General features: G+C 44.5%; 1 protein-coding gene across 1 annotated transcript in view; it reads left to right on the forward strand.

Moving 5' to 3' along the window:
* MAPKBP1 (mitogen-activated protein kinase binding protein 1) overlaps nt 1–27,575 on the forward strand; it is a 52,708-nt gene that overhangs the window by 7,972 nt on the left and 17,161 nt on the right. Inside the window, exon 2 of the mRNA XM_049614126.1 lies at nt 18,661–18,752. Coding sequence (XP_049470083.1) covers nt 18,661–18,752 — 92 coding nt within the window. The remainder of the gene's footprint in view (nt 1–18,660; nt 18,753–27,575) is intronic.

Genomic DNA, 27,575 nt, shown 5'->3' on the forward strand with positions numbered 1-27,575 from the left:
AGATCTGAGAGAACTGCCCTGTTGTAGGGTCAGATATGAGGAACTGATAATTGCCTTACTAAGACAGATCAGCAGGAATTTCCTCTGTGGGCAGGAATAGGAAACTTTATGATAATATCCCTGAGTCCTGGCCAGTTTTTTATGTCACCATTCCACTACCCACTTCCCTTGGCACTCATAGGAACCCAGAGTTTTTAGTGTTTAATACACACTCCCTGGGCTCCCCACCTACAATTAGATGACAAAGGATAGAGGGCCCCTGTGGGCAGGAGCCCTGCCGCTCACCAGCCTTTGTGAATGACCTTGGGCAACTTCTTGCCGAGTCTTCTGTCACTGATATATTCCTCAAGTAAGGCTTGTAAAGTGTCTTGAGATCCTCAAAACAGGTGGCGTGCAATGAAAAGTGTGAGGTGTTCTCCTGGTTTTGTTCCTTTGATCTCCACTTCATTTCTCCTTCCGGTGCCTGCAGCTGCCCTCAGCCTTCAAAGTGATTCTCACTGGAGAGAGAGAGGATTCTTCTCTCACCAGCCCAACTCTTCCTTTGCTGTCTAAAATAGCCCAGGCTGTAAGTTGTCTTGCAAAGCCTTCCCTCATCTACTTGGTCTCACTCATTTCAGAGTCTGACGGCACTGCTGCTTTCCAAGTTTCTTTTCCCCCCTCACTTGTAATTTAAGGCAGGTGTCCCCTGTTGGATCAGTTTGAGTCACTGTCTTATTTCCTGCCCATATTTTGAATGTCTTTGGGGCCATTGGGATTTCTCTGCCTTCACTTCTGTCTTCTCTTTGTCACCTGTGTGTTTTCATTTCTTGACTCGTGAGAAAATGTTGGTAGAAGTGAGCCATCAGCCTGACTTCTGTGACCTCTCTGTCAACCCACTGAATCTAAAGTTGGGCTTGTGGCTGTTATCACTGCCCCTTTGTTTGGAAGACAGTCCAGGGCTTGAAATTTGGGACTTTGTTTATTCAAACTAAGCCTCTCTGGGAACGTGGTCTGTTGCATTGTTGTTCTCAGAGTATCTGTTGGTTTTACTCTATGGGCTGACTGCAATGTTGGTAAGAAAACAAGCTACAGTGTTTTCAGTAGGATTTGTTGTATTATACATCACATTCCCACTGCTACAAGTTAAGTCTCTCCTCTGGGCTCCATTGTTTAATGCCGGACAAGGCCGGGTTTTCTGTCAGCTTCCTTTTACAGCACTTGTCAGTAGTGTTGTGTAGTGAGAGCCCACCTGCTTGGATGTTTGCTGAATCGAGTCCACATTGTAGGTTTTACCTTAACTTCTGTTACCTCTTAAAATTAAAAGAAAGCTCCGGTAGGGGAGGGCCAGAAATAAAGTGAGTATGACAGACACATTGGGCACTGTGGATCTTTAGGGTTGGTGTTTTTGAGTGTTCACATTTCCCACACCTTGGTTTCCTTCTTCCCAACAGTTATATCAGCAAGTCTACAATGCTTCTTAATTTGCTATATCATTTTCCTCTTGTTTTGAAGGGCACTTACAGAAGACTGAGTTCACATCACAGGATGGGTATCTCCTCTTAGACTTCTAGGGAGTAAATTCCACCCCCTCTCATTTTATCACACAGAATGTTTGTAATGCTTCTCTGGTCTATAAAACAGTGGGTTTTTTTTAGACTAGATTTCTAAGTTTATATACTTTAATCTCTTCCTAAAACTGGAATGAAGCTGAAGATGGTTTCCCTTCCCTGCCCCTGCTTTCATAGCTGAGATTTAAATTTACTTAAGATCTTGGAACACTTAGTGAAACCACATGGCTGATTTTTTTTTTTTTTTCCCACTGTGTCACATTCTCTCTTGGAGGAATCCTGAGAAGGGAGTTTCTTTGGTTCTCCTGGATTTGAACATTGCTTCTCATTCATGCTGAGTGCCCTACAATTTCTAACTTCCCATATGTCTCATCAGGCTTTGAGTTTGATATTCCTTTAGTGGTGCCTCTGCTCATTTCCCCATACACTCAGCTGACCCTGTTAAAGGTGCTGGCACTTCAAAAACAAAACACACTTTAAAAAATTATGAAGTATAGCAGATACAGAAAAGTTTGTGAGGTATTATAGTATAATATTGTATGTAATTCTAATATAGTCCCCCACGTAATCACCACCCAAAGTCAAGAAATGGAGCACTACCAAGGTGTTGGCAGTTTCTGAGGATGTGATGCTAACAGTGTCATCAAGGTAGGTGAGGGTGGAGATGAGGTTTATGTGTTATGTGGTTAATATGTTTTTTTTTTAATATTTTTAACGTTTATTTTGGAGACAGAGAGAGACAGAGCATGAATGGGGGGGCAGGGTCAGAGAGAGAGGGAGACACAGAATCCGAAGCAGGCTCCAGGTTCTGAGCTGTCAGCACAGAACCTGATGCGGGGCTCGAACTCACGGACCGCGAGATCACGACCTGAGCCGAAGTCGGATGCTTAACCGACTGAGCCACCCAGGCACCCCTAATATAGTTTTTCCCCATCCATTATGAATTTGTGCTATTCAGCATTCTCAGGCAGTGTGCTTACTGGAACCACTTTTTCCAACTTCTGTTGTCACTGCTTCCTTTCCTTATCTTACTCTCCTAAAATCATACTAGAAATAATAATACTTGTAGTGGTAATAATGACTAACATTTATTGGCTTTTGCTGTGTATGTACTGTGCTAAGCATTCTACATATATTATCTCATTCATGTTTTACATCACCCTACAATAAACACTGTCACTGTCACCATTTTGTAGGTGAGGAAACTGATGCTAAGAGAGGTTAGGTGGGTAGCTGGTGGTTACATAGCCAGTAGGTGGAGGGACTAGGATTCAGACCTTGGCTATCCTAACTACAAAGCCTACCTTAATCTTTTTTTTTTTTTTTCTAAATTTCTTTCTTTATCTATATTTTTTATGTTTTATTATTTTGAGAGAAAGAGAGCCCATGTGCATGAGCGGGGGTTGGGTGGAGAGAGAGAGAGAGAGAGAGAGAGAGAGAGTGTCCGAAGCAGACTCCACTCTGCCAGCACCAAGCCCGATGTGGGGCTCGATCCTATAACTGTGAGACCATGACCTGAGCCAAAATCAAGAGTCAGATGCTCAACTGACCGAGTCACCCAGATGCCCAGCCCACACTTAATCTTGATTCTGTGCCTCTCCCAGGGAGTCTTCGTGTGCACAGTGTGACACTGAGCATATAAGTATGTCTAGTATTGCTATAGCCAGGAGTTGCACCCTGCGTTCAGCTTGGAAAAGGGCAGTACCTGAAAAAATACACGTTTTCCCCAACTTTCCCCATAAAAGTTGATATAATGAATTTCTCAGACTGTTGTGGAGTCATCACTTGGTAACCCTCCTTTATACCTCTACATCCTTGCTTTTCTTCTCACCCCAACCCCCGATTTCCACTCCTTGCCTTGTGGTACCATTAGGAACAGTTCAACTTGTGGTTCTGTGGGTACGTGAATGTCAAGTTGACAGGGTGCAGTTTAGTGGCATTAGATGACCTTAAGCTGAAAGTAGTTGCTGCTTCTCTCTGGGGTTGGAGCGAGGTGGGGGAGTGCAGTGGAGACCAACAGATGCCTTGCTTGTTTGGGTGTGTGGGATTCGTGGCCCTTGAACCTGTCTTGCCCTTAGTTGGCAGTTGATTGTGTAGCTCACACTCCTGATTACTTGCTAGTTCTACCTACCCCAAACCTCTCCTTTTTCTCTGTACTCCACCTCTTTGTTACTCCTGTGCCTGTCCCTACTCACAACTGATCGTATCTTTGAAGCTGTGGAGAATCGCTGAGTTGAAATGCCTATGTTCTATGGGGAAAAAACTGGATCTAAAAATGCCACGTGCCGGAGCCAACCTGGATGATGCCAAATGGAGTTCAGTGAACATGAAAAAGAGCAAAAATGAGGCCATTTGCCCACCTGACTCTGGTTGAAAGGCTCCAAGGTTGCTTAGTTCCTTGAGCAAGTGTCTTGCCTCACCTCATCTCAAATTTGTATTATTTTGATTTCTTTTCTCAAATAGGCAGTGATGATAACATCATGGGTAAAAAAGCACGGGATCTTAATACATGCTTTCCTGCAGCTGCCCCAGTTAGTCTGAGGAGAGGAAGCCCCAAGCCAGGTGGATTGGGTGGAGGGCAGCCCACAGGCAGTTTGTGATCATGGGGGAGGAGCTCAGAGCATGCTCAGAAACTCTGACCCTTGCCACCTCTCAACTGCTGCGTTGGAGAAAAGCAAGCAGCTGCTTGTCAGAACTAAGTATGCAACAGGCAGGCTGTGGGCCTCCCTCTGTTAGTTACCCTGATGCTCATTGGTCAGGTTCTGTTTGGGAAAGCACACAACATCTAAGATTGTTTTCATATGACATATAACCTGTTGCAGAGTTTTCTAAACACGTCCTTTCTCCTCATGATGTCCTTCCTTCCCCAGGCTTTTTGCAAAGCCCCCACAGCAGCTGTCTTAGACGCTTTCCCTCATAGCAAACCCAGAACTGGCTAGCGAACATGGTTTCTAAGAGTTAATGTGCAGACAGAGGAGTGGGTAGGGGCAAGAGGCAGTGGTCTTGTTAAAATGCAGATTCAGATTCAGGCCTACCCTGGAACTCTGCAGTTTTACCAAGCTCCCAAGTGATGCCCGTGCTGCATTTCCTTGAGTCAGCCATATATTGAGTAGTCAGTCAGGCGTGTGTGTGCATGTGTGGGGGAGGGAGCTGGCTTCTCTCTCATTTGTAAAATTAGAATACTGATGGCTTCCTCCTTGGGCTGTTGTGAGGATTAAAAGAGATTTAATGAATGTGAAAGCACATTGTAAGGTCTAAATAAGTTTATAGCTGTTAAGGGGTTGCTAATATTATCAGGGTCCATGGATTTCTAGAATATTAAGGAATTTTTTTCTAATTTTCTGGCAAGATTTTATTTTTTCAAGTTTCCGTTTGTGAGAAGTTCTTTTTTGCAGGTTCAGCCTCTTCTGTTCCAGCATTGAATCATCCTCCCTGTGTAGCTTTTTATTGTGACCTATCCTCAGTACCTTTTTCTTGCCAATATTCTAACTTTTATTAACAATCCTGACCAAAAGGAAGGCTTTGCAAATATTTTTTTTTATACGAACGACTGTGTAATTTATTATTTCAGGGCTATGAATATGAGTTTTGGGAACTAAAAAAGTCAAAACAGTAAACCATGGGTGGATGGGGATGAAAGTCCTAATTTACCTAATTTACTATGTCTGATGAGAAACCACTGGAGTGATGAGCATATTTTTTAAGAGCAATACCTTCTCTAAAGATAACTTTTTTCTTCTTTGGGAGCCAATTCATTTGTATTGAGAAATAATTCAGGAAATGAATTAGTCCTAGAGCTTCCTTTCAGACTAAGAATTCAAAGGCAGAGTGAAAATGTGTTAATTTTATAACCCATTGTTTTAAGTGTCTAATGTAATAAGAGTGAAATATTCTCTTTAATGTTTACTTAAAGAAGATATCCACAAAGATGTGGGGAAACAAGTGCATTCGTACCCTTACACAGTTGGTGAGAGCATACACTGATCCAGCCTTCCTAGAGGGAAGTTTGGTAATATCCATTAAGAGAAGAGTTAGTAGATTCATATCTTTTGATCTAGCAGTTACAATTCTGGGATCTGTTCTATGCAAACATTCATACCACACAAACGTGTATATAACTGCTTTTTTTTTTTTTTGGTGTTATTTACAATAGTGTAATATTTGAAATAATTCAAGGAACCATCAGTAGGGCATTGGGATACATCATAAAATGAAATACCTTCACCTTCCTGAAAAGAGGTCAGTCTATATGTACTGATGTTACTGATGTGAAAGGGTATTCAAGATATATTAAGTGACAAAAAGCAAATTGTATAACTGTCTTTTATGTTAATGACTATTTATATTTTTGTTAAAACATGTATGTTAGTATATGCATAGAAAAATAAGTGAGGCTATAAATACCAAACTGTTGTTAATATTGGTTACCTCAGGGAGGGTTAGTAGATTATGGTGGACATTCACTGTCTGCATTTCTATATTTCTGTAATGTTGGAAATTTTTACAGTGAGTCTGTATTATTTTTGTAAGTAGAAAAAAAACCCAATAAAAATAAAATCCTCTAATTGAAACATGTGTATTTCATATTTAAATCTAAAAATTTAAATTTAAAAATCTATGCTCATTCAAGCACAAAATTATGCACAAATGTGAAAAATATATGTGAAATAATAATAAACTCGGGTTTTTTTTAAGTAATAACAGGGCATAAAAATGTTTTCTCACAAATTCATCATTAACTTGTTGAATTTGAAATAATCCATTGTTTGTATCTTCCAGAAATATTTCCTTGGTTAGCTTTGGTAAACAAAATATTTTTTAATACTTTCTGAAGTGCATGTGCTTTCTGAGAAGATTTTTTACACAAGAAGTATAGAGAAACATAAGGAAGAAAACAAATTCATAATTTCAACATCCAGAACAACTGCTTATAGCTACATCCATTTCTGAGTACAAAGGACAGGTAAAACTCTTTTAAAATAATAATATTATCACTTTTATTTAAAAAGTTATCTCTGATGTTTTTAGAATTAGTCTTTAATTATAATTTAAGTCAGATTTGTGAAGAGCCATGCCGTGCGTGTATTTACTGAAGTCAAGGACAAAACAGTTTTGTTTGTAATCATTTAAAGCACATGGATTATTCCATTCAGTCCTTCCCCAGTCTTTCTGGAAAAGTACCAAAATCTTGCTTCCTGCTCCACCTTCTAGGGCTGGCTGTGAGAGATGGGGAATTCTCTAGGAGTTTAAAGAACTTTACGGGGTAAGATGAATTGAAGACTTTTCACAAATATTTTTAAAGTATTAAAAATAGACTCAACAAATACATAGTAAACACTGTGCGCTGTGCTATAAGCATAGAGTTGTAGATACAGCCTCTGCCTCCCAGGAGACTAGTAGGAGAGAGATGACAGATCCATAAAGAACTTCTGTACAAGGTACTAAGTAGCACATACCATCTGAATGATGCAAATTAAGTGCTTCTGTAAGAGTACCAATGAGGGAGGAATCATCCTGGCCAGGGTGATCATGCAAAGAGTCACAGGGGATGTGATATTTGAGCTGGTCCTTGAAAGGAAGGGTAGGATTTCAGTAGGGGGTGGTGGAAGGGAAGGGCATTCCTGGTAGAATAAGAATGTAAACTAAAGCCCCAAAGCACCTTTCCAGAATAGTGAATAATCCAGATTGACAAATGCACATGATTCATATAGATGAGTAGTAGGAAATAGAAGAAAGGTAGGATCAGTTGACAGAGAGCTGTGGTTGCTAGGCTAAGACATTTATAATTTATTTAGTTGGCAGTAGGAGCCATTGAAAGTTTTTGAGCAGGGGAGGGACATGATCGAAGCTCTGCTATAGAAAGATTATTCTGACAGGTTGAGGGAAGGGAGGACAGGGTCTGCAGTAAGGAAATTGATTAGAAAGCCATTGCTATATATAGGAATGTGCTGCTGAAGGCCTAATCCAGGGTGTTAGCGTTTGGATTGGAAAGGAAGTGAGCGTTTTATAGAGAATAGCATGTTGAAGAAACCTTCTTTCTTCCCAGGGGAGTCTCATGGCACAAGTTGGCATGATTACCGGGGTACCAAGAGTTCTCCCCATTCTCCTTTTTGACCCAGATTACGCATTCACTTCGCACACTTAGTCCAGATAAGGAACAGTTAGTATTTTCCCTGGTTACAAAGTTTGGAAACCATGAGATTAAGAAAACTCAGGCGTGTAGAGTTGGTGAATGAGGAGGGATCAGACCCTTCTTCACATGATCAGATTTTTAGTTCACAAAGCGTTGTTTGTGGTTCTGGTCTTGCTGTAGAGAGCACTGACTCTAGAGAAGAAAAAAACTTTTTTCCCTTGTTCTCGTTGCTTAAATTGAGGTACCTTCTATCCTTGCCTTGCTGATAACTGGAAGAGAGAGAGAAGTGCCTGCTCTGTACCAGGCACTGTGTTGTTAAAGCTGCTCTTTGAACTTGGGTGGATGCTGATGGTTTTATTATAATTGAGTGCTTTAGCTAGAGGCCCTGGTTTCCAGAACTCAGATTTGAGGTCTGATGCTGCCCTCACCTTGTCCACCATTTGCATACGAAATTGGATTCTCCTGCTTCTGATATTGTAATGTCCGTTGCCTGGGAAGTGAGTGTCAGCTGTCCATGTTGACTGTAGGTTCTAGTGCTGGCTGGACATGAGCAAGCTGTGACCAGGTGGGATACTCTGACATTGGAAGACCTCTATTTCTTTTTCTCTGCCACCATTCAGTGAGGAGAGGTCATAACCCATTTTTTAGATCCATTTTGGCTACTGATAAAACATGCTAATTAAAAAAATTTTTTTGATGTTTATTTATTTTTGAGAGAGAGCTCAAGCAGGGGAGGGGCAGAGAGAGGGAAACACAGAATCCAAAGTAGGCTCCAGGCTCCTAGCTGTCAGCACAGAGCCTGACACAGGGTTCAAACTCATGAACCATGAGATCATGACCTGAGCTGAAGTCAGACGCTTAACCGACTGAGCCACCAGGCACCCCAAGACCTGCTAATTTATAGGGATGCCTGGCTGACTTAGTCAGTAAAGCATGCAACTCTCAATCTCGGGTTGTGAATTCAAGCCCCACGTTGGGCATGGAGTCTACTTAAAAAAAAAAAAAATGGCTAGTTTTTTAAAATATGTTAAAGGTAGCAGGAGGGGACCTTATTGCCCTCTGCATATCCTGTGCCCTCTGCCTTCTTCCTTGGTTCTCAGACCTGTCCCTGATGCTACCACAAAGGCATGGTGACTTCTCATTTACTCTTTCACACAGATTGCACCATTTTGGTGGTTTTGGAGAAACTGAACTTCCTCCTCAGATCACCAAAGTTTCTGGAACCAGGCAGACAGACCTAGATCTAAATCCTGGTTCTTGCACTCACTACTTAACCTGATTCCTTCATCTATAAAATGGAGATAATACTAGTCCTTTATAAAGTTGTCAAGGGTATGGGGTGGCTGGCTGAAGCATGCAACTCTTGATCTTGGAGTCATGAGTTCAAGCCCCATGTTGGGCATAGAGCTTACTTAAAAGAAAAACAAACAAACAAACAAAAACTTGTCAAGGGTATTCAATGAGACAATCTTGTAAAGTACTTAGCACAGTTCTTCCTCAGAGTACACACTCAGTGAAGGATAGCTCTTACAGCTGTAGATCCTGTCTCTGCATAAGACCATTCACACCCCATGGGTCTGGATATTCTTTTATTTTTATGTTTATTTGTTTACTTTGAGAGGGAGTACACGTGTGTGAGCACAAGTGAACACCAGTGGGGGATGGGCAGAGAGGGAGGGAGAGAGAATCCCAAGCAGCCTCTGTGCTGACAGTGGATTGATCTCACAAACCCGTGAGATCATGTCCTGAGCTGAAATCAAGAGTCAGACACTTAATTGATTGAGCCACCCAAGTGCCTCGGGTCTGGCTATTCTTGTGAAAATACTCGGAACGTTGTTTCCTCCTTAGTCCCAGGAGGGACTGAAATTTGAAAATAAGAAGGCAAAATGCTTTAATTTAAAAGTTCCCTACCTGATTATTAGAGCCCCTTGGAGAGCTTGAATATGCAGATTCTCAAACCCAAGTCTGTATCTATTGATTGAGAATCTTGTGGAGGCAAGGGATGGAGATAGGGCAGGATTGATATCTGAAAAAAAACACAAAACCCTGTTAAACCCTATGAGTAATTCTATTGGTAGGCCAGGGTTGGGAACCTTTGTTCTCTAGTCTTCAGGGGTTTATGGCTAGAGGTCACCTCCTCCCAAGCGGTGGCAGATTTACCTTCCTAGAAGCTGAGGCTATTTTAATCCCAGTACCAGAGAATTGGCTCAGCTCCAACGAATGCTGAACTCTAAGCTTGGGAGCCTGGTTTTTCTGTCATATTGGAAGTTATTTGTTTCTGGGAGCCTTTGTGGTACAGACATTGGAACTACAAATCAGCCAGACAGGATAGAGACCAGGAGCAGAGTGAAGAGGCAAGATCTGTTCTACAGTCTTGGAGTGGCCATCGTGTCCCTTCCTGCCTCTGACCAGATGGCACTTTGGACTCTGAAGGAGCAGGAGTGAGTGAGCTTGGGCATGATACCCGCCTCCCCGCCCCCCCTTCCCAGGCTAGTCATTGGGTCTCCGTCCAGCTGGCTAAGTCTCTGCACAAAGCCTGTCGGCCTTGGGCTTCCTCTGTGGCTTTTACATAAGCAGCAATTCTCAGAATCTGGTTGAGAATCTGCTTTGTGAGATTAGAGTGTAGTGTGTGGGCAAGAGACAAGCATAGTTATTCTTAACCTGCAGGAAGGGAGGGAAAGGCGGAGAGTGCTCTGCCATGGACAGGTCTGTGACATGCTTGTTTATAGAAACAGCAAGCCCATGGTTTGGCTGGAATGACTTCTAACTCAGGTATTTATAACTTGTATTAGTGGGATTGAGAAGTGGAGAAAGAGAGAAGGAGGAAAAAAGAAATTGGTGGCAACAAAACATGGCAACAAACACAGAGATCGACTTCCTCCCAGTTGCTGGAGTTTCTTTACCAATTTGAGATCAGCTAAATCCTAGATGACCCTGGTCTTTTGTGGCTCTGGCCTCTTAGTTCTCTTTCTTAAGGGAGCAGCTGCTGACTTGCCATCGAAGGCTCCCTGTAGTGGCCTCTCACACTAAGAAAAGAAGAGCAAATCCAAACCAGTCATTAGTTCATGGGCTCAAGCAAGAAGCCCTTCTCTAGCAGTGCCATTGTCTTGGCTCCACATACTGGATCTTCCTTTGACTAGTGCCTCTACTCTAGCTCTTGTGGACTCATCGGATCTAGGGATGAGAGAGAAAGAGAGAGAGCAAGTAGAAAAGCTTAGATGGCCCTGCCCCAGGGTTCCTGGGATCACGTGTTTAGAGATTTGGGCCTCTTGGGACTTTGTGCTGTGTGCCACCCGTGTCGCAGATGGCTCTAGAGTCTGGAGAGTCCTTTTTGTACCTCTTCCACTTCTTTTTGGCACTTCTATCAATTACCCCTCTTTTCTGGGAGCTCTTCCGTTCCCTGGCTTCCTGGGTCTCCTCCTTTCTCTCTAATTGCCTAGCATCCCTACTCTAAAGATAGGTGTTCTCCATGGTTCTGTCCTTAGCCTCTCTCTCCCTTCCCATCTTCTCTTGTACTTTCATGATGGTTTTCACCTCCATGTGAGTATTTCTGAGATGCCCATTTCTAGCCCTGATCTCTTTCCCAAGCATGTAATTCCGTGTTTATGTTGCTAAAGTGAATGTTTGTGATTCCTACTAAATATCCCTCAAGTGTCTTAGATTTAGCACGTCTAAAATAGACATCATTGGCTCCCATCCTTCCTCCTTTGTCCAGACCCAGGTCTGCTTTCTGATCCTGGCACCATTTCTTTTCATGTTCCCTATCTCTGAGATTCAGAATTTGAGTCTTCTGTCTTCTTCCTTCACAGTTGTGTGGTGGCCATGCTTGCCAATTCTATTTGCTTTATTACTTTTTAATCCATCATGTCTTTTCTGCTCTCACTATCTTCATGCTAGTCTAGATCCTCATTACTTCTCATCTGAGCTATTGTAACAGCCTTCTAATTGGGCTTCCTGCCTGTATTGTCTCATATACATCATCACCAAAACATAGCTTTGATTGTGTCTCCAGCTTGATACCCTTCAGTGGCTTCCCAGAGCCTACAGATAACCCCACTTAGTTTGGCATTCAAGGCCTTTCCTGGTCTGGTTACAGTCTACCTCTCCTGACTTACTCTCCTAATACAATCTGCTTTCATCATTGCTCACCTGCTCTGTTATTTCCTTCTGCCAAACTTTCGTTCATGCAGCTTCTTCTACTGAGAATTCCTTCTCTCTGTATTTCCACCTGTCAAGATCCTACCCTCACAGCAAGTAAGGCCATGGTCAAATACCATCTCACCCTCCAAGAAAGCTTCCTTGTTTCCCTTCCCTGATCCTGTTCAGAAATCATTCCTTTTCCTCCTGTTTGAGCACTTTATATAAATCTTTCTTATGACCCTTATCACATACCAGATTGTTTTATATTTTCCCTAATGGATTTTGAGAGTAGAGGGTAGAAGCTATGTATTCTTCGTCTTAGGATCTCCCATAACATCCTCGTGATTTTCAAACTTTTTTGAGAATGACCCACATTAAGAAATACATTTTTTTTAAAGAGAGAGAGAGCGTGTGCACAAGCAGGGGAGAGAAACAGAGGGGGAGAGAGAGAATGTTAAGCAGGCTCCATGCTCAACATGGAGGCCGACGGTCAGGACCTGGACAAAATCATGAGTCTGACGCTCAACCGACTGAACTACCCAGGCGCCCCAAGAAATACATTTTATATTGTGACCCAGAACACACACATCCCTAAACAAAAGTTTCATGATCAATACTTGCCCTTACTACATGCCATGGGATCTATTTTGTGTTCTGTTCTGTTTATTCATTACGCACTAAATCAGTCAATTTCGAGTCTCATTAATAAGTTGCAATCTGCACATTGGAAAATTTTATTCTATCTAGTATGAGTGACTGCCCTGTCTATTGCCCCTGAGCCACCTGTTTTTTCCATCTACTTTAATGAGAGCCAGAAGAGCACTTAAACAGTTGGCTTTAGGCTTTCCTTGTCTCTTGGGAATAGGCTATTATGAAGTTATCCCTTTATCTCATTAAGTTGAGGGATAATTTTGCTTTCCTTTTTTCTCTCAGGAGGATACAATACTGCCCTGCCTAGTACATGCTGGGAGTGGTGGGCATTCAAGCCCTCCTTTGCAGTATATCTCTAGTAATTCTGCCTTCCTGCACCCTCACTTCTGGGGACAGATGACACCCTGTCTCAGGTTGGTGTAGACTTTCCTCCATCTCAACACTCTCTACCTGCTAAAGCAGAGGCTGGGTTGCATCTGGAGTATTTTCTCTGCTTCTAGGCTATGTTTTGGATGTGGAGGAGATCACTGTAGATTATGACGTGAGTGCTCTCTTCTGAGTTTTTACTTGTGCATGAAGCAACATTCCTAGAACTGTGTGGCTGTGTCAGGGTACCAGCTGCCTGGAGCAGTCGTATCCCAAGTCACTGGACATAATCAGTTACCTGGACTGGTGTGTCTTTTGGGCTGTGTTTCACTGGCATTTGGGCTGTGAGGGTTTATAGCTGAATTTTCTGTTAGAACTTTAGGCCCCACCCCAGACTTTGAGGATAGCTATTTTCTCATAGGACCTCTTCCTTGCCTCTGTTTCTGAAGTGATGCTGAGGCCGCAACTCTCACACCAGTGAGCTTGCTTCCTTACGTGGAAGAATGCTATAGTGTTCACGAGGGACTAGGTCACTGGTTCTTAAAGTATGGTCTTAGAATCCCTGGTGTCCCCTTTTAGGGGATCTATGGGATTCCCCCCCTTTTCCAGTTACATATTCAAATGAGGCCAGATTTTCTTCATCTTCACCTAGAATAGCGTATCACAACCGATTGAATGCAGATGTAGATAGGAGAATCCAGCTGTTTACTATTAAACCAGACATTAAAGAGATTTGCAAAAATGTTAAATAGTGCCACTCTTCTCACTGAATTTTTTTTCTTGTTTTGGAAAACAGTGTTTTTTATTTTTTCTTAACATTCGTTTTTGAGACAGAGAGAGACAGAGCACAAGTGGGGACGGGGCAGAGAGAGGGAGACACAGAACCAGAAGCAGGCTCCAGGCTGTGAGCTGTCAGCACAGAGCCCGATGTGGGGGTCAAGCTCATGAACTGTGAGATCATGATCTGAGCCGAAGTTGGATGCTTAACCAACTGAGCCACCCAGGCGCCCCGAAAATAGTGTTATTTTTAATAAGAATATTAACATGTATGGATTTATTATTTTAAAATGAGTTAACAAATATTTTAAAATATTTTCATTATAATTTCTAATATACTGATACAAACAAAAGCTCTTTGGGGTCCTTGATAATTTCTAAGAGTATAAAGAAACCAAAGAATGTATGAGACCAAAAAGTATGAAAATTGCCAGGCTATGTCATGCTGTGGTAACAAAATCACCTCAAAAATCTCCCTGACTTAACAGATAGCTCATTTCTTGCTCATGCTCATATTCAGTGTGTATCAGCACAGGGGCTTTGTTCATTAAAGTTACTCAGGGCCCTAGGCTGAGGGGGCCCTAGCCTATCACCTGCTGCCATGCTTAGCAGTCAGGAGAAGGGATACACACAGTGGTTCTTGAAAGCTTCCCCTGGAAGCGGCATGTCAGAGTATTGTAAAAGTGTGCAGTCTTGGAAGCACTTAAGTGAGAAACCTAAATCAAACAAAAACTCATATTCTTGAGTTCTTTGTACCCTCTCCCCCAACATTGTTGGGTAAGTGTCAAAACACCATTGCTTAAGGATAAGGAGAAAAGTCAAGGGTGTGAATTATAGAATGATGTTGCTCGTGAGGTACTGAACCCCATGCCATGTCCTAGACCCTATCTTTTCTCTCTTTTTAACATTTACTATGTGGGGCACCTGGGTGGCTCAGTTGACTGAGCGTCCAACTTTGGCTCAGGTCATGATCTCGTGGTTCGTAGGTTTCAGCCCTGCGTGGGGCTCTGTGCTGACAGCTCAGAACCTGGGGTCTGCTTCAGATTCTGTGTCTCCCTCTCTCTCTGCCATGCCCCCCTTCACACTCTAGCTCTTTCTCTCTCTCTCTCTCAAACAAACAAAAAATGAATAAACATAAAAAAAAGACTCCTTAAAAAATTTACTATGCAATATTTAAGATATATAATAAAGACATATGGGATCATAGAATGAACAATGTGTGCCCACCATCAGCTTAAGAAATGAATACCTGTACCATTAAGCTCCCTTTGTGCTCATCCTCATCTGCATAGTAAGACAGACGGTAAGTATGTGGACAGAAATATAATCAGTGTTGGGTCTGTACCTGAATCTAAGTGCTATGAAGAAGATAAAACAGGGTAAGTTAGGTATAGAGTGATAACAGTAAAGCTAGTTTGGAAAGTCTTTTCCTACGAGGAGACCTTTGAGCAAAGACCTGCCTGAATTAGCTGTGTGAATAGCCAAGCAAGGGAAGAGCATTTTAATTGAGGGAATAGCATATGCAGAACCTGAAGCTAGAATCTGCTTGAGGTGCTTCAGGCAGCCAGGATGGCTGAGGTGGAGGAAGAGGGGGAGGGTGAAGGAAACGAAGTCAGACAGGGAGCCAGAGGCCAGATGATTCAGGGTCTTATAAACAGGGTAAAAGTATTTGAATTTGAACTTAAGGATGAGAAGCCCATGGGCTTTGAGCTGAGTAATGACGTGATCTCATATATCTTAAAAGAATCACTGTGGCCTGCCATATTGAGAAAAAGACTCTGGGAGGCAAGGCCTGAAGCGGAGAAAATACGCGGGAATTATAGCCGTAGCCCAAGTGAGAGATAACAGTGACCTGAACTTAGTGGTGTCTTGTTGACTGTTTATAGCCTCTCTGAGGGGACAAAAAAGAGCCCTGGTTTGTAAATTTGCTGATTTTCATGGTGTAAGTACTCGCGCTGTGTTGATTTCAAGCTGTCAACGTGCTGTCCCTGAAAGAGGAGGTGGGAAAGGAAGTGCACCGTCAGCTGTCGTGAGCCAGTGGAAGCTGGCTTGAACTTGGGTGTGGTTAGCTGGTGGTGTGTTTGCAGGGGGCGCCCAGGTCTGTCATTTGTTATGGTAGAAGGGAGCTGCGCCACCTTTTTGGAAGGAGAGGATATGGAGGTTATGACGGGGAGACAGTCCATTTATAATTTCCATTGTGCTGGGCCTTTTAAAATAAGCCTAGATGTTGGAGGCCCTGCAGGAGCCTTGGACTCTCTGAAATCCTTTGAAAGTGGAGTTCAGCCCAAAACCTCCCTGCAAACAGGAAGCTGGTTTGAGTTAGAACATAAAATAAAAACCAGCTGATGCCCCTGAATGTTTTTCCCCTGCTCCTCCCACTCGACAGAGCCAAAGGAAACTGCCTTTTTGTTTTTGGATAGTTGTTCAGAAAGTCAGAAAAAGCCAAAAACCATAAATCCTTTGAAAGCAAGCCAACTTTTGAGCCCAGGCAAACTCCTGTGCATGGGGTTTCCTAGCCCGGATGTCTGTCCCACTGCCAGGAGTCCTAGGAGGAAAGTGCGTGAGGAACACAAAGTTGCCAGAGATCAGAGCCTGGAGCCCAGGCCCAGCGGGAAAAGATGGTCTGTAGCAGGTTTCTCCAACTGGAGCTTCCAGCCCATTTGTAGGTCATGAAATCAATAAAGTGGGCCATGACCAGAATAATTTTGTAATGAAATAGAATGTAATAGAAAATAAAGTATATCACATGCAATAAGAGTATTATTTTGTGAAACTTTGATTTCATTTTTATGCAAATGCACACATGTACGTGTATCTATGTACTGGGCCATAACATAAACTGTCTTTCTTACTGTGGCTTGTGGCCAAAAATATTTGACCAACACTGGTCTTAAAGGTGTGAGTAACTTACATCTCCTTCCTGCTTTAGCTTGCTGTTGAAAAGTCCAAGCTAGTTTCAGAATGAATCTTCTGTGGAGCTGGATCATCTGCCCACAAAACACCTACCCAAATTCCTGTCAGAGGGAAGGAAAGCTGAGAATCAACAGACTGGTCTGATTCTTTGGGACGAAAGCTGAGGCATAAAGGAGGGATTGATGCAAATTTGGATCCAAAGGACTTGCCTAAAATGATTCACTGGAAGAGAATAGAAGTTGAGCAGCCTTTTAGCTCACTGCACTTGATTCTGCTGACCTTTTCCATTTTTGTGGGTAATGCTAGCCTTGGGTTCCTCTCTCTCTTCTCTTCTCTCTGTCTTGTAGGCAGTTGGTACAGCAGGGATGTTCCTGAGAACCCCTCCTTCTGGGTTAGCTGGAGGCACAGTGCCAGGATGGGGAGTGGTGCCCTGAACTGAGTGTCCCCTGGACTTCCCCAGGGGTATTTGTGCTCTCCAGTCAGTCTGCCTGCTACTCAGGCTGTTCAGAAAGGTGACTGGGTGCCAGGGCATCATGAAGCTGAGAAAAAGTGAGGAAGGAGGCATAAGGTAGGGCGAATGACCAAGAACACAGAGAGTAGGGGACAGTTAATTTATCCCACACTAGGTTTAGTGCTTCAGGTAGGCCCATGGTAACTGACAAGTCTGGTGCTTGGCAGTTGGCTGTGGGTTGGTATAGTGCCCTGGGAATAAACTGCCTCTTTCGGTGAGTAGACATGTATTGGAATTGCTGGTCCACATCCCCAGGAAGCACAGAAGACTCTTGGGGACCTTCCTGGGGAATAGGTTTTAACTATAATGTCCTAGGAGATTTATTTTGGTCTTTGGCCACCATAGGGAATTTCTTTCCAACTAATTCAAACTAAAATGGTCCCTGGAGATAAGAATTTATACCATCCCTCTAGAAGGATTTTGAATTCTCCAGCTGAGACGATAAGAGAGGAGGAGAGATCCTAAAGCCACCTAATTGATTCTGGGTTTCCCCTCTCTAGAAACTGCCCTGGACTAGGAGTAGACCACCCTGCTACAGACATAAACACCTCTGACGTGTTTCTGGTTCACACCACCTAAGGCCTCCGAGACTTGTAGCAGAGCACAGTCTAGCCTGTTTACATGACCTTTCTGCATTCAGATGCCTATCTCTTTGAGTCAATGGAGAGACCAAGGACATGTCTGGGGAGGGCCAGTGCAGTGAGTCCAGACAGTACTAGAGGGTACTGGACCTGGAGTGACAAGCAAGATGTTCTGTAGCAGAGAGTGAGGTGGGGTGAGAAGAGGCTCCAGGGCAGCCTGAATCTCCCATGGGATCATCTAGCAGAAAGGCCAGTGAACTAATTGAGGTTAGTCCAGTGTGTGCCCCGGGGCTGTAGCCAGTGTAGGGTAACAGTATGGATGGTGAGAGTGATTGTGAATGTCCCATGTGGCCATGTCCTATCAGAATCTCTGAGCACTTTACACGTATATCCCTTGCATCTCTGTGGGAGTTGTGGCTTAATAATAATAATTAGAGCACTCTGAACATCTGTGCTTTGTAAAACACAGCATTAAGCCATGTTTCTGTCTCTCAGGCGCATAGTCTGAATGAACTGGCAGATGTTGGTGGGGGGAGGTGCAGTTCTCTGATGGAGGGGAAGAACACGATGGGATGCAAAGATCAGGGATATTATGAGTCACCTAATTGCTACCTAACATTCCTCTGACTCTTGGTGGATGACAGTAGCCTTTCTTTCATGCCTGCCAAGGCACAAAGATTAGTAACCTCCTCTGAATCTCATAGACAGGAGAGGCCAGTGTGGGGACCCAAGGCTTTATCTTGTAAATGGAGCCTTCATGGATTGGGGGAGTGCTTGTTTCTCTGTGGCCATGAGCTGAGCTTTCACACTTCATTTTCTTTCCCATGGTCCCCACAGAGTGAGCCCTCTTAAAAGCCTTCGGTACACACTGGCTGTTCCCCATGTGATCAAGGGGCCTGTGGCCAGACCAGAACCTGGAGAAGTCAGTGGCCCCATTCTCTTGAAGAATTTCGGCATTTGCTTGACGGTCGTGGGTACCTTCAGTACCTCCTTCCCAACTTGGCTCTGGCCATGTGTCACTTCTCTGTCTTGCTCTAACAGGTGACCTTGGAGAAGGTGCTTGGAATAACAGTGTCTGGAGGCAGAGGACTTGCCTGCGATCCCCGATCCGGTTTAGTTGCCTACCCAGCTGGGTAAGTAAGTACATTGGAAGAAGTCTTATTGCATGGGAGTTTAAAGCCCTGCTAATAAACTAGTGAGGGTGGGCAGGGGTCTTTGGTATCTTTTGGGAGACGTGTCCTGGTTTACTGTTTTGGTACCACTTTTGTAAAGGAGTTACAGGGCCAGGTAAAGGCTCTCTTTTGAATGTTGTCCTTGTTGCCATCCTGTCGTGCTTTTTGGCCATCCACCCACACATACAGAGTCACACTTTATCTCACATGCAGTTCCCAACACCATTTTTAATATCTACCTTCTGGTCACCTTTGAAAACAGCTTTATTGAGTTGTAATGTACCACACAATTTGCTCATTTAAAGCGTAAAATTCAGTGTTTTTTTTTTTTTTTAGCATATCTACAGAGTTGTGCAACCATCACCACATTCAATTTTAGAATATTTTCATCACCCCAAAAAGACTACATACTCATTAACAGTCACTCTCCATTTACCCCCAAGACCTGCAGTCCTAAACAACCGCTAATCTACTTTGAGTCTGTATAGATTTACCTGTTCTGGATATTTCATATAAGTGGAATCATTCCATATAAGTAGAATATTTGGCTTTGTGTGACTTTTTTAACTTAGCATAATGTTTTTAATGTTCATACATGTCATGGTAGGTATCAGTACTTTGTCTTTTTATGGCCGAATAACATTCTATTGAATGGATGTCCCACATTTTTTCTGTTCATCAGTTGATGGGCACTTGGGTTGTTTTGACTTTCTGGCTATTTTATGAAAAGTACTGCTTTGAACATTTGCCCATTCTCATCACTTGGAGAGATGTCAGTGCCATGGGAGAGCTGTAGGGTTCGGCCTCCTGGGTGACTCATTTGGTTAAGCATCCAACTTTGGCTCAGGTCATGATTTCACGGCTCATGAGTTCGAGCCCCACATCGGGCTCTGTGCTATCAGCGTAGAGCCTGCTTCAGATCCTCTGCCCCCCTCCTCTCTCTCTTTGCCCCTCCCCTGCTTGCACTCTCTCTCTCTCTCAAAAAGAAATAAACATTAAAAAAATAAAGGAAGAAATAAAGGTGGGGTTTTGGGGCTGGTGTTCTTTCCCTTGCCACCTTTTTACTCCTCTGCTCCTGCAGACGGGAACCCCCCAGCCATAGTTTCTTTAGGCTTTTGCAGAAGTGTTTCTTTTGGAGGCTTGGCAACTTTGCTGCTTCTGGGTCTCTCTGTCAACCCCTGTTCCTTCCAGCAAGGCGTGGGAGCACAAAAATGGGAAGGCCACACTGGTCTCCCTTTCTTCCCCCACTGTCAGCTTGGGAGTGCCAAGTTTCCCAGTGTGATTTCCACAGCAACTCTTGTAGTTTTTGTACCAGTATGTGATTTTCTTAGTTTTATCATCTCATCCAAAATCTACTTTTATCAAGAACTTATTCTGCGGGCGCCTGGGGGGCTCAGCCAGTTAAGTTTCCAACTTTGGCTCAGGTCATGATCTCGTGGTTTGTGAGTTTGAGCCCTGTGTCAGGCTCTGCACTGACAGCACAGAGCCTGGAGGCTGCTTCGGATTCTGTGTCTCCCTCTCTCTCTGCCCCTCTCTAGGTCACACTCTGTCTCTGTCTCTCTCTCATAAATAAATAAACAGTGTAAAAAAAAAAAAAAAAAAAAAGGAAAAAAAGAAAATTTATTCTGTGCCAGGCACTTTGTTAAGCACTTTGCAAGGAATGATTTTATTTAATACTTAGAGCAACCCTGTAAAGTTGATACTGTTATCCCATTTAGAGAAGGAAACTAAGATACAGAGATGTTAAGCGGTTTGCTTAAGGTCACACAGCTAGTGAGTGTCTGTATTGGGATTTCAACCCAAGTAGTCTGACTACAGAGCTCTTAATCTTAAAATGGCATGGGGTGGGGGAAGATCTGACTTTCTGCTTATTTTTAAAGGTTGCTTTTCGTGTAGCCGTCTGCCTGCCGTACGAATGAGAAGAGCCCAATTTATGGGCATCTCAGTCTGTGCCAGGGAAACTTCTGTCCCTGAGTCCTCGGGCCAGTGTCTCTCCTGAGTGGCCCTTTGGCATTTGATGTATGCAGTGGGGGTGCTGTGGGAGCTACACTGGCTTTACTCTGTAGAGGCTGAGCTGGCCTCCTTCTCCCTGACCAGAAGCAAGTTGATGAATGACCTCTGTTGCTGCCTACCCTGTGCAGCCTGCCTCAGGGGGATTCCACCCATGCCTGCCCCTGCCTGGGAAAGCTGGGTTCCTTCTTGTTGGAGATGGGGCTGGGGCTGGATGTGAGGTAGGCAGGAAAGACCTGGGCTGCTGCTTGGTACGTGCTGAGCCTCGCGTGCCTGCCCTAGGGATTGTGGATGCCTGCTCCCCACCTCTTTCCCCCATGCCCCTGTCTCCAGGCCTGGTGCCTTTAAGAATGTGTGCTTCTGTTTGTGGGCAGGTCCCAGCCTGGCACGTGTGCCTGGCAGTCATTAGCCTTCCAGGTGGTGTATGGAAGCTTCCCTTCTGTGACATCTAGTAGGTTCCCTCAGTGTGCTTGGCTTGGGCCAGCCCTGGGCAGTGAGTGCCATGATCTACTCCCTGACCTTCTACATTCCTAGAACTTCAAGTTCTCCTTTTGTAAATGGTGTCTTTTTGAATGTTTTCATTTTGCTGTGCGCTAGAGCTCCCTGTTGCTGCTCTGGGGTGTCTGGGGGCCACCAAAGTGTATGTGAGCCAAGCAGGCTCTTTCCCTTCTTCTTTTCCTAGCTGGTGAGCCTAACCCCACCCCCACTCTCTAGTTCCTACTGTGCTTGTTGCTCTAGGAGCTGCTCAGGTATCCTAGAAACAAGAAGAAAAACAAAGCTCAGAAAAGTCTCCCAGAGGCCTAGAGGCAAATATCAAACCAAAACAAAGTTTTCTGAAAGGAAATGAAACAGCTCCAAGAGGGTGGGGTGGAGGGGGATGTGTGTCAGGCAGAGGTGGGTGAAGTCTCTGGGCAGAGACCCCTCAGTTTTAGTGGCTGCTGCATCTCTTCTCCAGAGTCCTCCTCCCTTTGCTGTTCTCTCCACAGAAAGCCTACCCTTCACCTGTCACACTTCGAGCCCCCCTGCTGCAGGAGGCCAAGTGGTCCCCAGATAGCCTCTTTGAGGGATTCAGTTTAGTTGAACATCCATAGTTGACTTGGGCCCCTTCTGGCCTAGTGGAGGATTTAGGGGCTGTAGAGCCCAGCATAGTCCCCATTGCCATGGTGGGAGCCAGTCAGTTCTGAGAATGGCTTTCCCTTGACCGCCAATGCCAAAGTTCAGGGTCTGGCCTGGGTGACTGCTCTGGGCAGGGCAGCTACTGAAGTGGGGGTGTCCTGGAAAGATAACCTGCTCTATCCAGCAGCCCAGAGGAGGACTCTTGGTTGCTTTAACTGGGGAGGAGGAGGGGAAACCTATATTTCCTGAGAAGACCCTCCATTCACTCAGCCCATATTGGAAGTTATGCTGAGGTCCCCAGCTCCAAAGCATTGGACCAGGTATGAAACCACAAAAATCTCTCCCTGAACTGTGTTCTAGTGGCATCTCAGCTGAAGGAGCACAGAAGTACCTTTGTACTGTCTGTGGCAAGCCCTGAGTGGGGGTTTGCCAGGGAGTGTGTGGGACTATGGAGAGACCAGGTGGCCACGAGAGAAGATGCTTGGACTTTGTGCCCTGGTGGATGTGGGTCTTGTGTGTGAGGGGCACTCACAAGCATCAGTCTCCTCATTGCCAGTCTTCTGGTTGTTCTGTAAGTCTCACACCTGAAACTGAGGCCCCTTACTTCTTCCTCAAATGGTTTGGTCATAGATACCTTCATTCATTTGTTCAGCAGATATTTGTTGAAAACCTGCTCTGGGCCAGGTGGTATTCCAGGCACAAGGTATATAGCCATGAGTAGAACAGGAAGGGTGACTGTTTTGTGGGGTTTAAGTTCAAGAGGGACAGGCAGACAATATGCATGTAAACAAATAAATGAGCAAGAGAATCACAGAGATGGTAAATGTTCTGAAGAAAGTAAAGCTGAGTGATGGAAGGGAGAGTAAGTGAGTGATTAGTGGTTTGTGTGGCGGGGGATGGGGCCGGACAAGGGGCTACTTTAAGACTGGGTGGATAAAACTCAGTGGGAGGTAAAATGCAGCTGCTGTCTGAATGACAAAGAGGAATGAACACATGAGGATCTGACACCAATGTGGACCAGGTGGAGGAAATCTCTAGTGCAAAGGTTCCAGGGAAAGGAGGGATCGACTCACTTGTTTCAGGAGCTGAGCAGTGGCAGTGGTGGCTAGATCATAACGAGTGAGAGAAAGGTGGTCAGACACTGCATTTTGACCTGGCTTGTGAGTCTTGCAGCCCACGGAGATTTACCTTTTGTTCCAGAAGGGGATATGTTTAGAATCCTCTGGGTAGAGAGAAATGCACTGGTAGCTCTACACAGGTAACCATGTTATTCACTGGGTTATTACCATCAAGCCTTTCTCGTGTTTTTGAGGAGGGACTTGTAAAATGTCCCAGAAACAGAGATGCCAATGGATCTCATGACCTGGCCTAAGAGGATTACTTATTTGGAAGGTATTGGATGGCAAGTACCTAAAGAGGACCATAACTGAGGATGCCTTCGGAAACACCCTCATTCATTAACTCTTAGAGTAATTAAAGCTATACAATTTTCCAGAGGGACAGTTTATAATTCCATTCCTGGCTGAGGACCCTAATGAATCACTAGTGCCCAGCAGGTCGTGTATGGGATGTCATAATTGGGGTTCCTGTTGTAAGTGCTGACTCCCTGGATAGTGCTTTCCTTGTTAGTGGTGTACCAGAGTACCCTTCCAGAAGACGGACAGCAGCACCATGCTGGTAACTCTGTCCGTTGTCTTCTTCAGTTTCCACAGCAATTCCGTGAGGTAGATATTATTCTTTCTGTTTTACAGATGAAACTGAAGGAAACTGAAGTTCAGAGAAGTTAAGGAATATGCCCAGGATCACACAGTATGCTAGTAGATGGGTCTGCCTGACCGCAGTTTTCTTGTTTCCACCATCATACTGCTGCCCTCAAGTGTCAGCCCTAAAAGCTTAGGGTAGGGGAGAACCATGCACCTGCCCCAGGTCCCTAGTTCTCAGTTCTGCTATTCAGGAGATTCCTTGGCTTTGAAATCTGATAGCTACTGACTTAAAGATGTATTCACTCATTCACAAATATTTATTGAGTGCCTATCTTCTAGGCCCTGGGGATGTAAACAAAACAGACAAAAATACCTCCTTCACTGAGCCAGCAATCTAGTGATGCAGATAGATCTCTTCCCTCCCAAAAAGTTAACTTTACAGAATATTACAGGTTGATGAGTGCTTTGGAAAAAGTGTAAGCAGTGAAAGGGAATAGGGAATGGGGGTAGGGTATGAGGTTGCAATGTTAAATAAGGCTAGAGAGTGACATTTGAGTTAGCCTTGAAGAACCTCTTGTCCCTCTGATTTTACCTGGTCTGAAAGAACTTTAAGGCACAGGGTCACTGCTTGAATCTACTGTGTCCTGCTCCCTGCATGTGCTGCTTTGTTCGTTGCTCATCCCACGGTTCTTTCATTTCTGCCTTCTGGAGGATGGTTGGTAGGAGGTGGATCCTGTGGGAATGCCTGGCTTTTCATGATGGCAGCAGGCTTGAACCTGTCCAGAGGAGGGGTGTGTTGAGGGCTTGGCCCTTTCTGGTTCAGAGGAGTTGCTGGGCAGTGGGCCCAGCACCTGGTACTGGTGCTCCACCACGTGACTCCCGGGCTGAGGCCCCAGGGGACTGAGGCCTCACTGTCTCCTTGCACCTGCACCCTGGGGTTCTGCATTACAGGACTCAGGCAGGCAGTTGGGCCAGCCCAACCCTTGTCATGGATTCTAGCCAACAGTGCTGCAAGGGCACACATGAAAATGACTGCCTGTTGTGCTGGGCGAGGTCAAGGGCCCAGGAGGCTGGAGGCAGAGGGCCAAAGACTGATGCAAACTGCACCCCACCCTCTTCTTCCCTGCAGATGGGGAGCTTGCTCAAGGTCAGAGAAGACTGAGGTGGCTCCCACATCAGTGTTGTTGGGAGGACCTCAGCCAGTGGGGCTAGTGGGAACCTTGGATGTCTTTGCCAAGTTCTGCCGTCATTTCAGCACCTGCGTTATTGTCCCCACAAGTGGAGCTGTGACCATGGGGTTGGTCTCTTTCTTCCTCTATGTTGGGAGGTTTCCATATTTGAATAATTAAAAATTTCAGTTTAGAGGTCTATCTCTTGTCTATCTCTTGCACGTTTCTCTCTTTTGCTTAACTCCTCAATGACATACCTGAGATTTTTCTAGGCTAATGGTGTGTGTGTGTGTGTGTGTGTGTGTGTGTGTATGTGTGTGTGTGTGTGTGTGTGTGTGTGTGTGTGTGTGTATGGCAGGGGTAGGGGGTGTTAGAGAAGGGAAGGGTTACCTCACAGTCAGTAATCTTTCTCTCTACATTGTGTTTTTACACACACATGCTGCTCTCTTTCCTTCCCCCACCATGGAGCTGAACTTGCCAGGAGGAGGAAACAAGATGTTGTGGTCAAGCAAGACTCAGAATTTGTGTTTGGTGACTTGGAAAGCATTTTAAGCAGTCCAATGCACTGCCCTTGGAAAGTCACGATGCAGCTTTAGGATGATGGGTTTAAGGGAAAACTCAAAAGCATATCATAGAGCCCTCATCACCTACCTTTTCTGGATTTGGAGTGTGGTCAGCTGGAATATGTGTCGGGTCAGGTTGAGTCAGATCAGCCCTCAGCTGAAGCCGTTTGCCATGGTTTATGTATAGCTATCAGAAAGCTAGGTAACCTGTAACCACTCAGACTAGAAGTCCCTGCTAGAGAAATGAGCCTCCAGAGACAGGCCTCCTCAGTAGGTCGGCACAGATAATAAGAAAGTTAGAAAACATCGGTTGGGTGGAAAACTTGCTAGGCTTTTCATGATGGTGGCAGGCCAGGGTGTACATATGAGTGAGTGAGTGAGTGTGTGTGTGTTTGTGTGTGTGTGTGTGTGTGTGTGTGTGTGTGTGAATTTTTGCACACTGAATAAAGTATTAAAATCAAAATATCTAAATCTATGAACTCGGAACTATAACTGCTATAGTTTTCATCTGCCCTGTTCTGATTTAAAAAAAATTCTGTAGTGTAAATCCTTTTTCCCCTCAAAGTGCCCCACTCTTCTTTCCCTTTTCTCACAGGCTCCTGTCCAAGCACCGTGCATGTTAGGTCAATGTGTTTCCCCTTCTCTCACCTTTAACTTCACTTTCCTCTTCTTTCCTCCACTCACTTGCAGTCTGCACTCCTTAGAGCACTGCTTCTGGAGTCCTGACTCTCTTCAGCTTTAGCTGAGTGGCCTTGAGCCAGTTACCTCACTGTTCTGATCTCGGTTCTCCATCTGTATAGTGGGGATAATTGTACCAGCATCACAAGGTTGCTGTAAGGATTAGCTAAAACCAGACATCTAGGCTGCTTGGCAGAGTGCCTGCTACTTAGAAAGTGCTTGATAAATGGTAACTCTTATTACTGAGCCCTGCTGTGTGGAGAGCAGAGGACCGGCTACTAAAGGAGTTCATGTTTAAAGTTCATGTTCAGAGTTCACTGAAACTCTTGTGTGGTGCATCTTAACTTAGCCAGGAGATGTCACTTCCATTTTCTTTCCATGCTTCTGTGCCGCTGTCCTAGACACTTGAGGTGGTTTCTCTCCATGTTTCTCCCATCCTTTCCTTGCTACCTTCTAAGCTTGGTATCCCTTAAATGAATGAAGATGCAGATATTTTCTTTCTCCAAGCTTAATCCTGCTCTCCTTTCTTGGCTGCCTTCCCAGAACAAAAAATAAAGCTTCCTTTGAAGTTTTTACCATTACTGAGGTCCTAACAGGACTCACCTCCATTCTTCCAAAGGAAAAACCTGACATAGTCTCTTAGTACCTCTTCCCCCACTGCCAGGAGCCCCCTTTCAGCTTCCTTTCCATGCTTAAGGAATAGTAATATTAGCATTTGCCATTTGCTTGGCTCCTGCTCTGTGTCAGAAAAAATCATTTAATCTTCACAGAAGTCTGATAAGCTAGATCTCAGTGTCTCCTTTATTATAGATAAGTAAACAGGAGTGTGCCTTACCCAGGGTCCCAGGGCTGTACATGCCAGAACAAGGGGTAGAACCCTGGTATCTACCTTCAGAGCGCACAGTGCCCCTCTGGCCCCACACTGCCTCTGAGGATCCAGATGTCCTCAGTCCCTCCCTCCATAGAAGACAGGCGGGGTATGGAGTAGGGACAGCTGGGCCTACGGATGCCCCAGAAGACCAAGCTAGTGGACCAGGGGAGGCATTCTTCCATTTAATAAGTGGTTTTTGAACAACTGCAATAGGGCAGCCTCTGCTAGGCACAGGAGACAAAGCTGTGAGCAGAACCAGACCCAGTTCTCATGCTCACGAAATGTACAATATGGTGGGAGGGTCGTTAAAATAAGTGTAAAGTTGCAGCTGTGATAAATGTTACAAAAGATTGATACACTCTACTTGCTACAAGAGCATATACTGAGGCCATTTGACCTGAGATCTGAAAGAGGACTAAAGATTAACTAGTTGGAAAAGGGAGAGAAGAATGTTCTAGGTAATGGAAACAGTTCTTGCAAAGGAGCACAGCAAGTTAAAGAGAGTGAAGGAATGTGCTTGGAACATGGTTCATTGTGAAGCTGAAGGGTGGGCAGGGGTCATACCACCCAGGGCCTTCGTGGGCACTTTAAGGAGTTTGGTTTTGGAAGCCCCCCAGGGATGATCGTCCGGGAGTGACATGATCAGATCAGACACTCACGTGTGTTTGATGTAA

This window comes from Panthera uncia (genome assembly GCF_023721935.1).
Source record: "Panthera uncia isolate 11264 chromosome B3 unlocalized genomic scaffold, Puncia_PCG_1.0 HiC_scaffold_1, whole genome shotgun sequence".
Classification (NCBI taxonomy): Eukaryota; Metazoa; Chordata; class Mammalia; order Carnivora; family Felidae; genus Panthera; species Panthera uncia.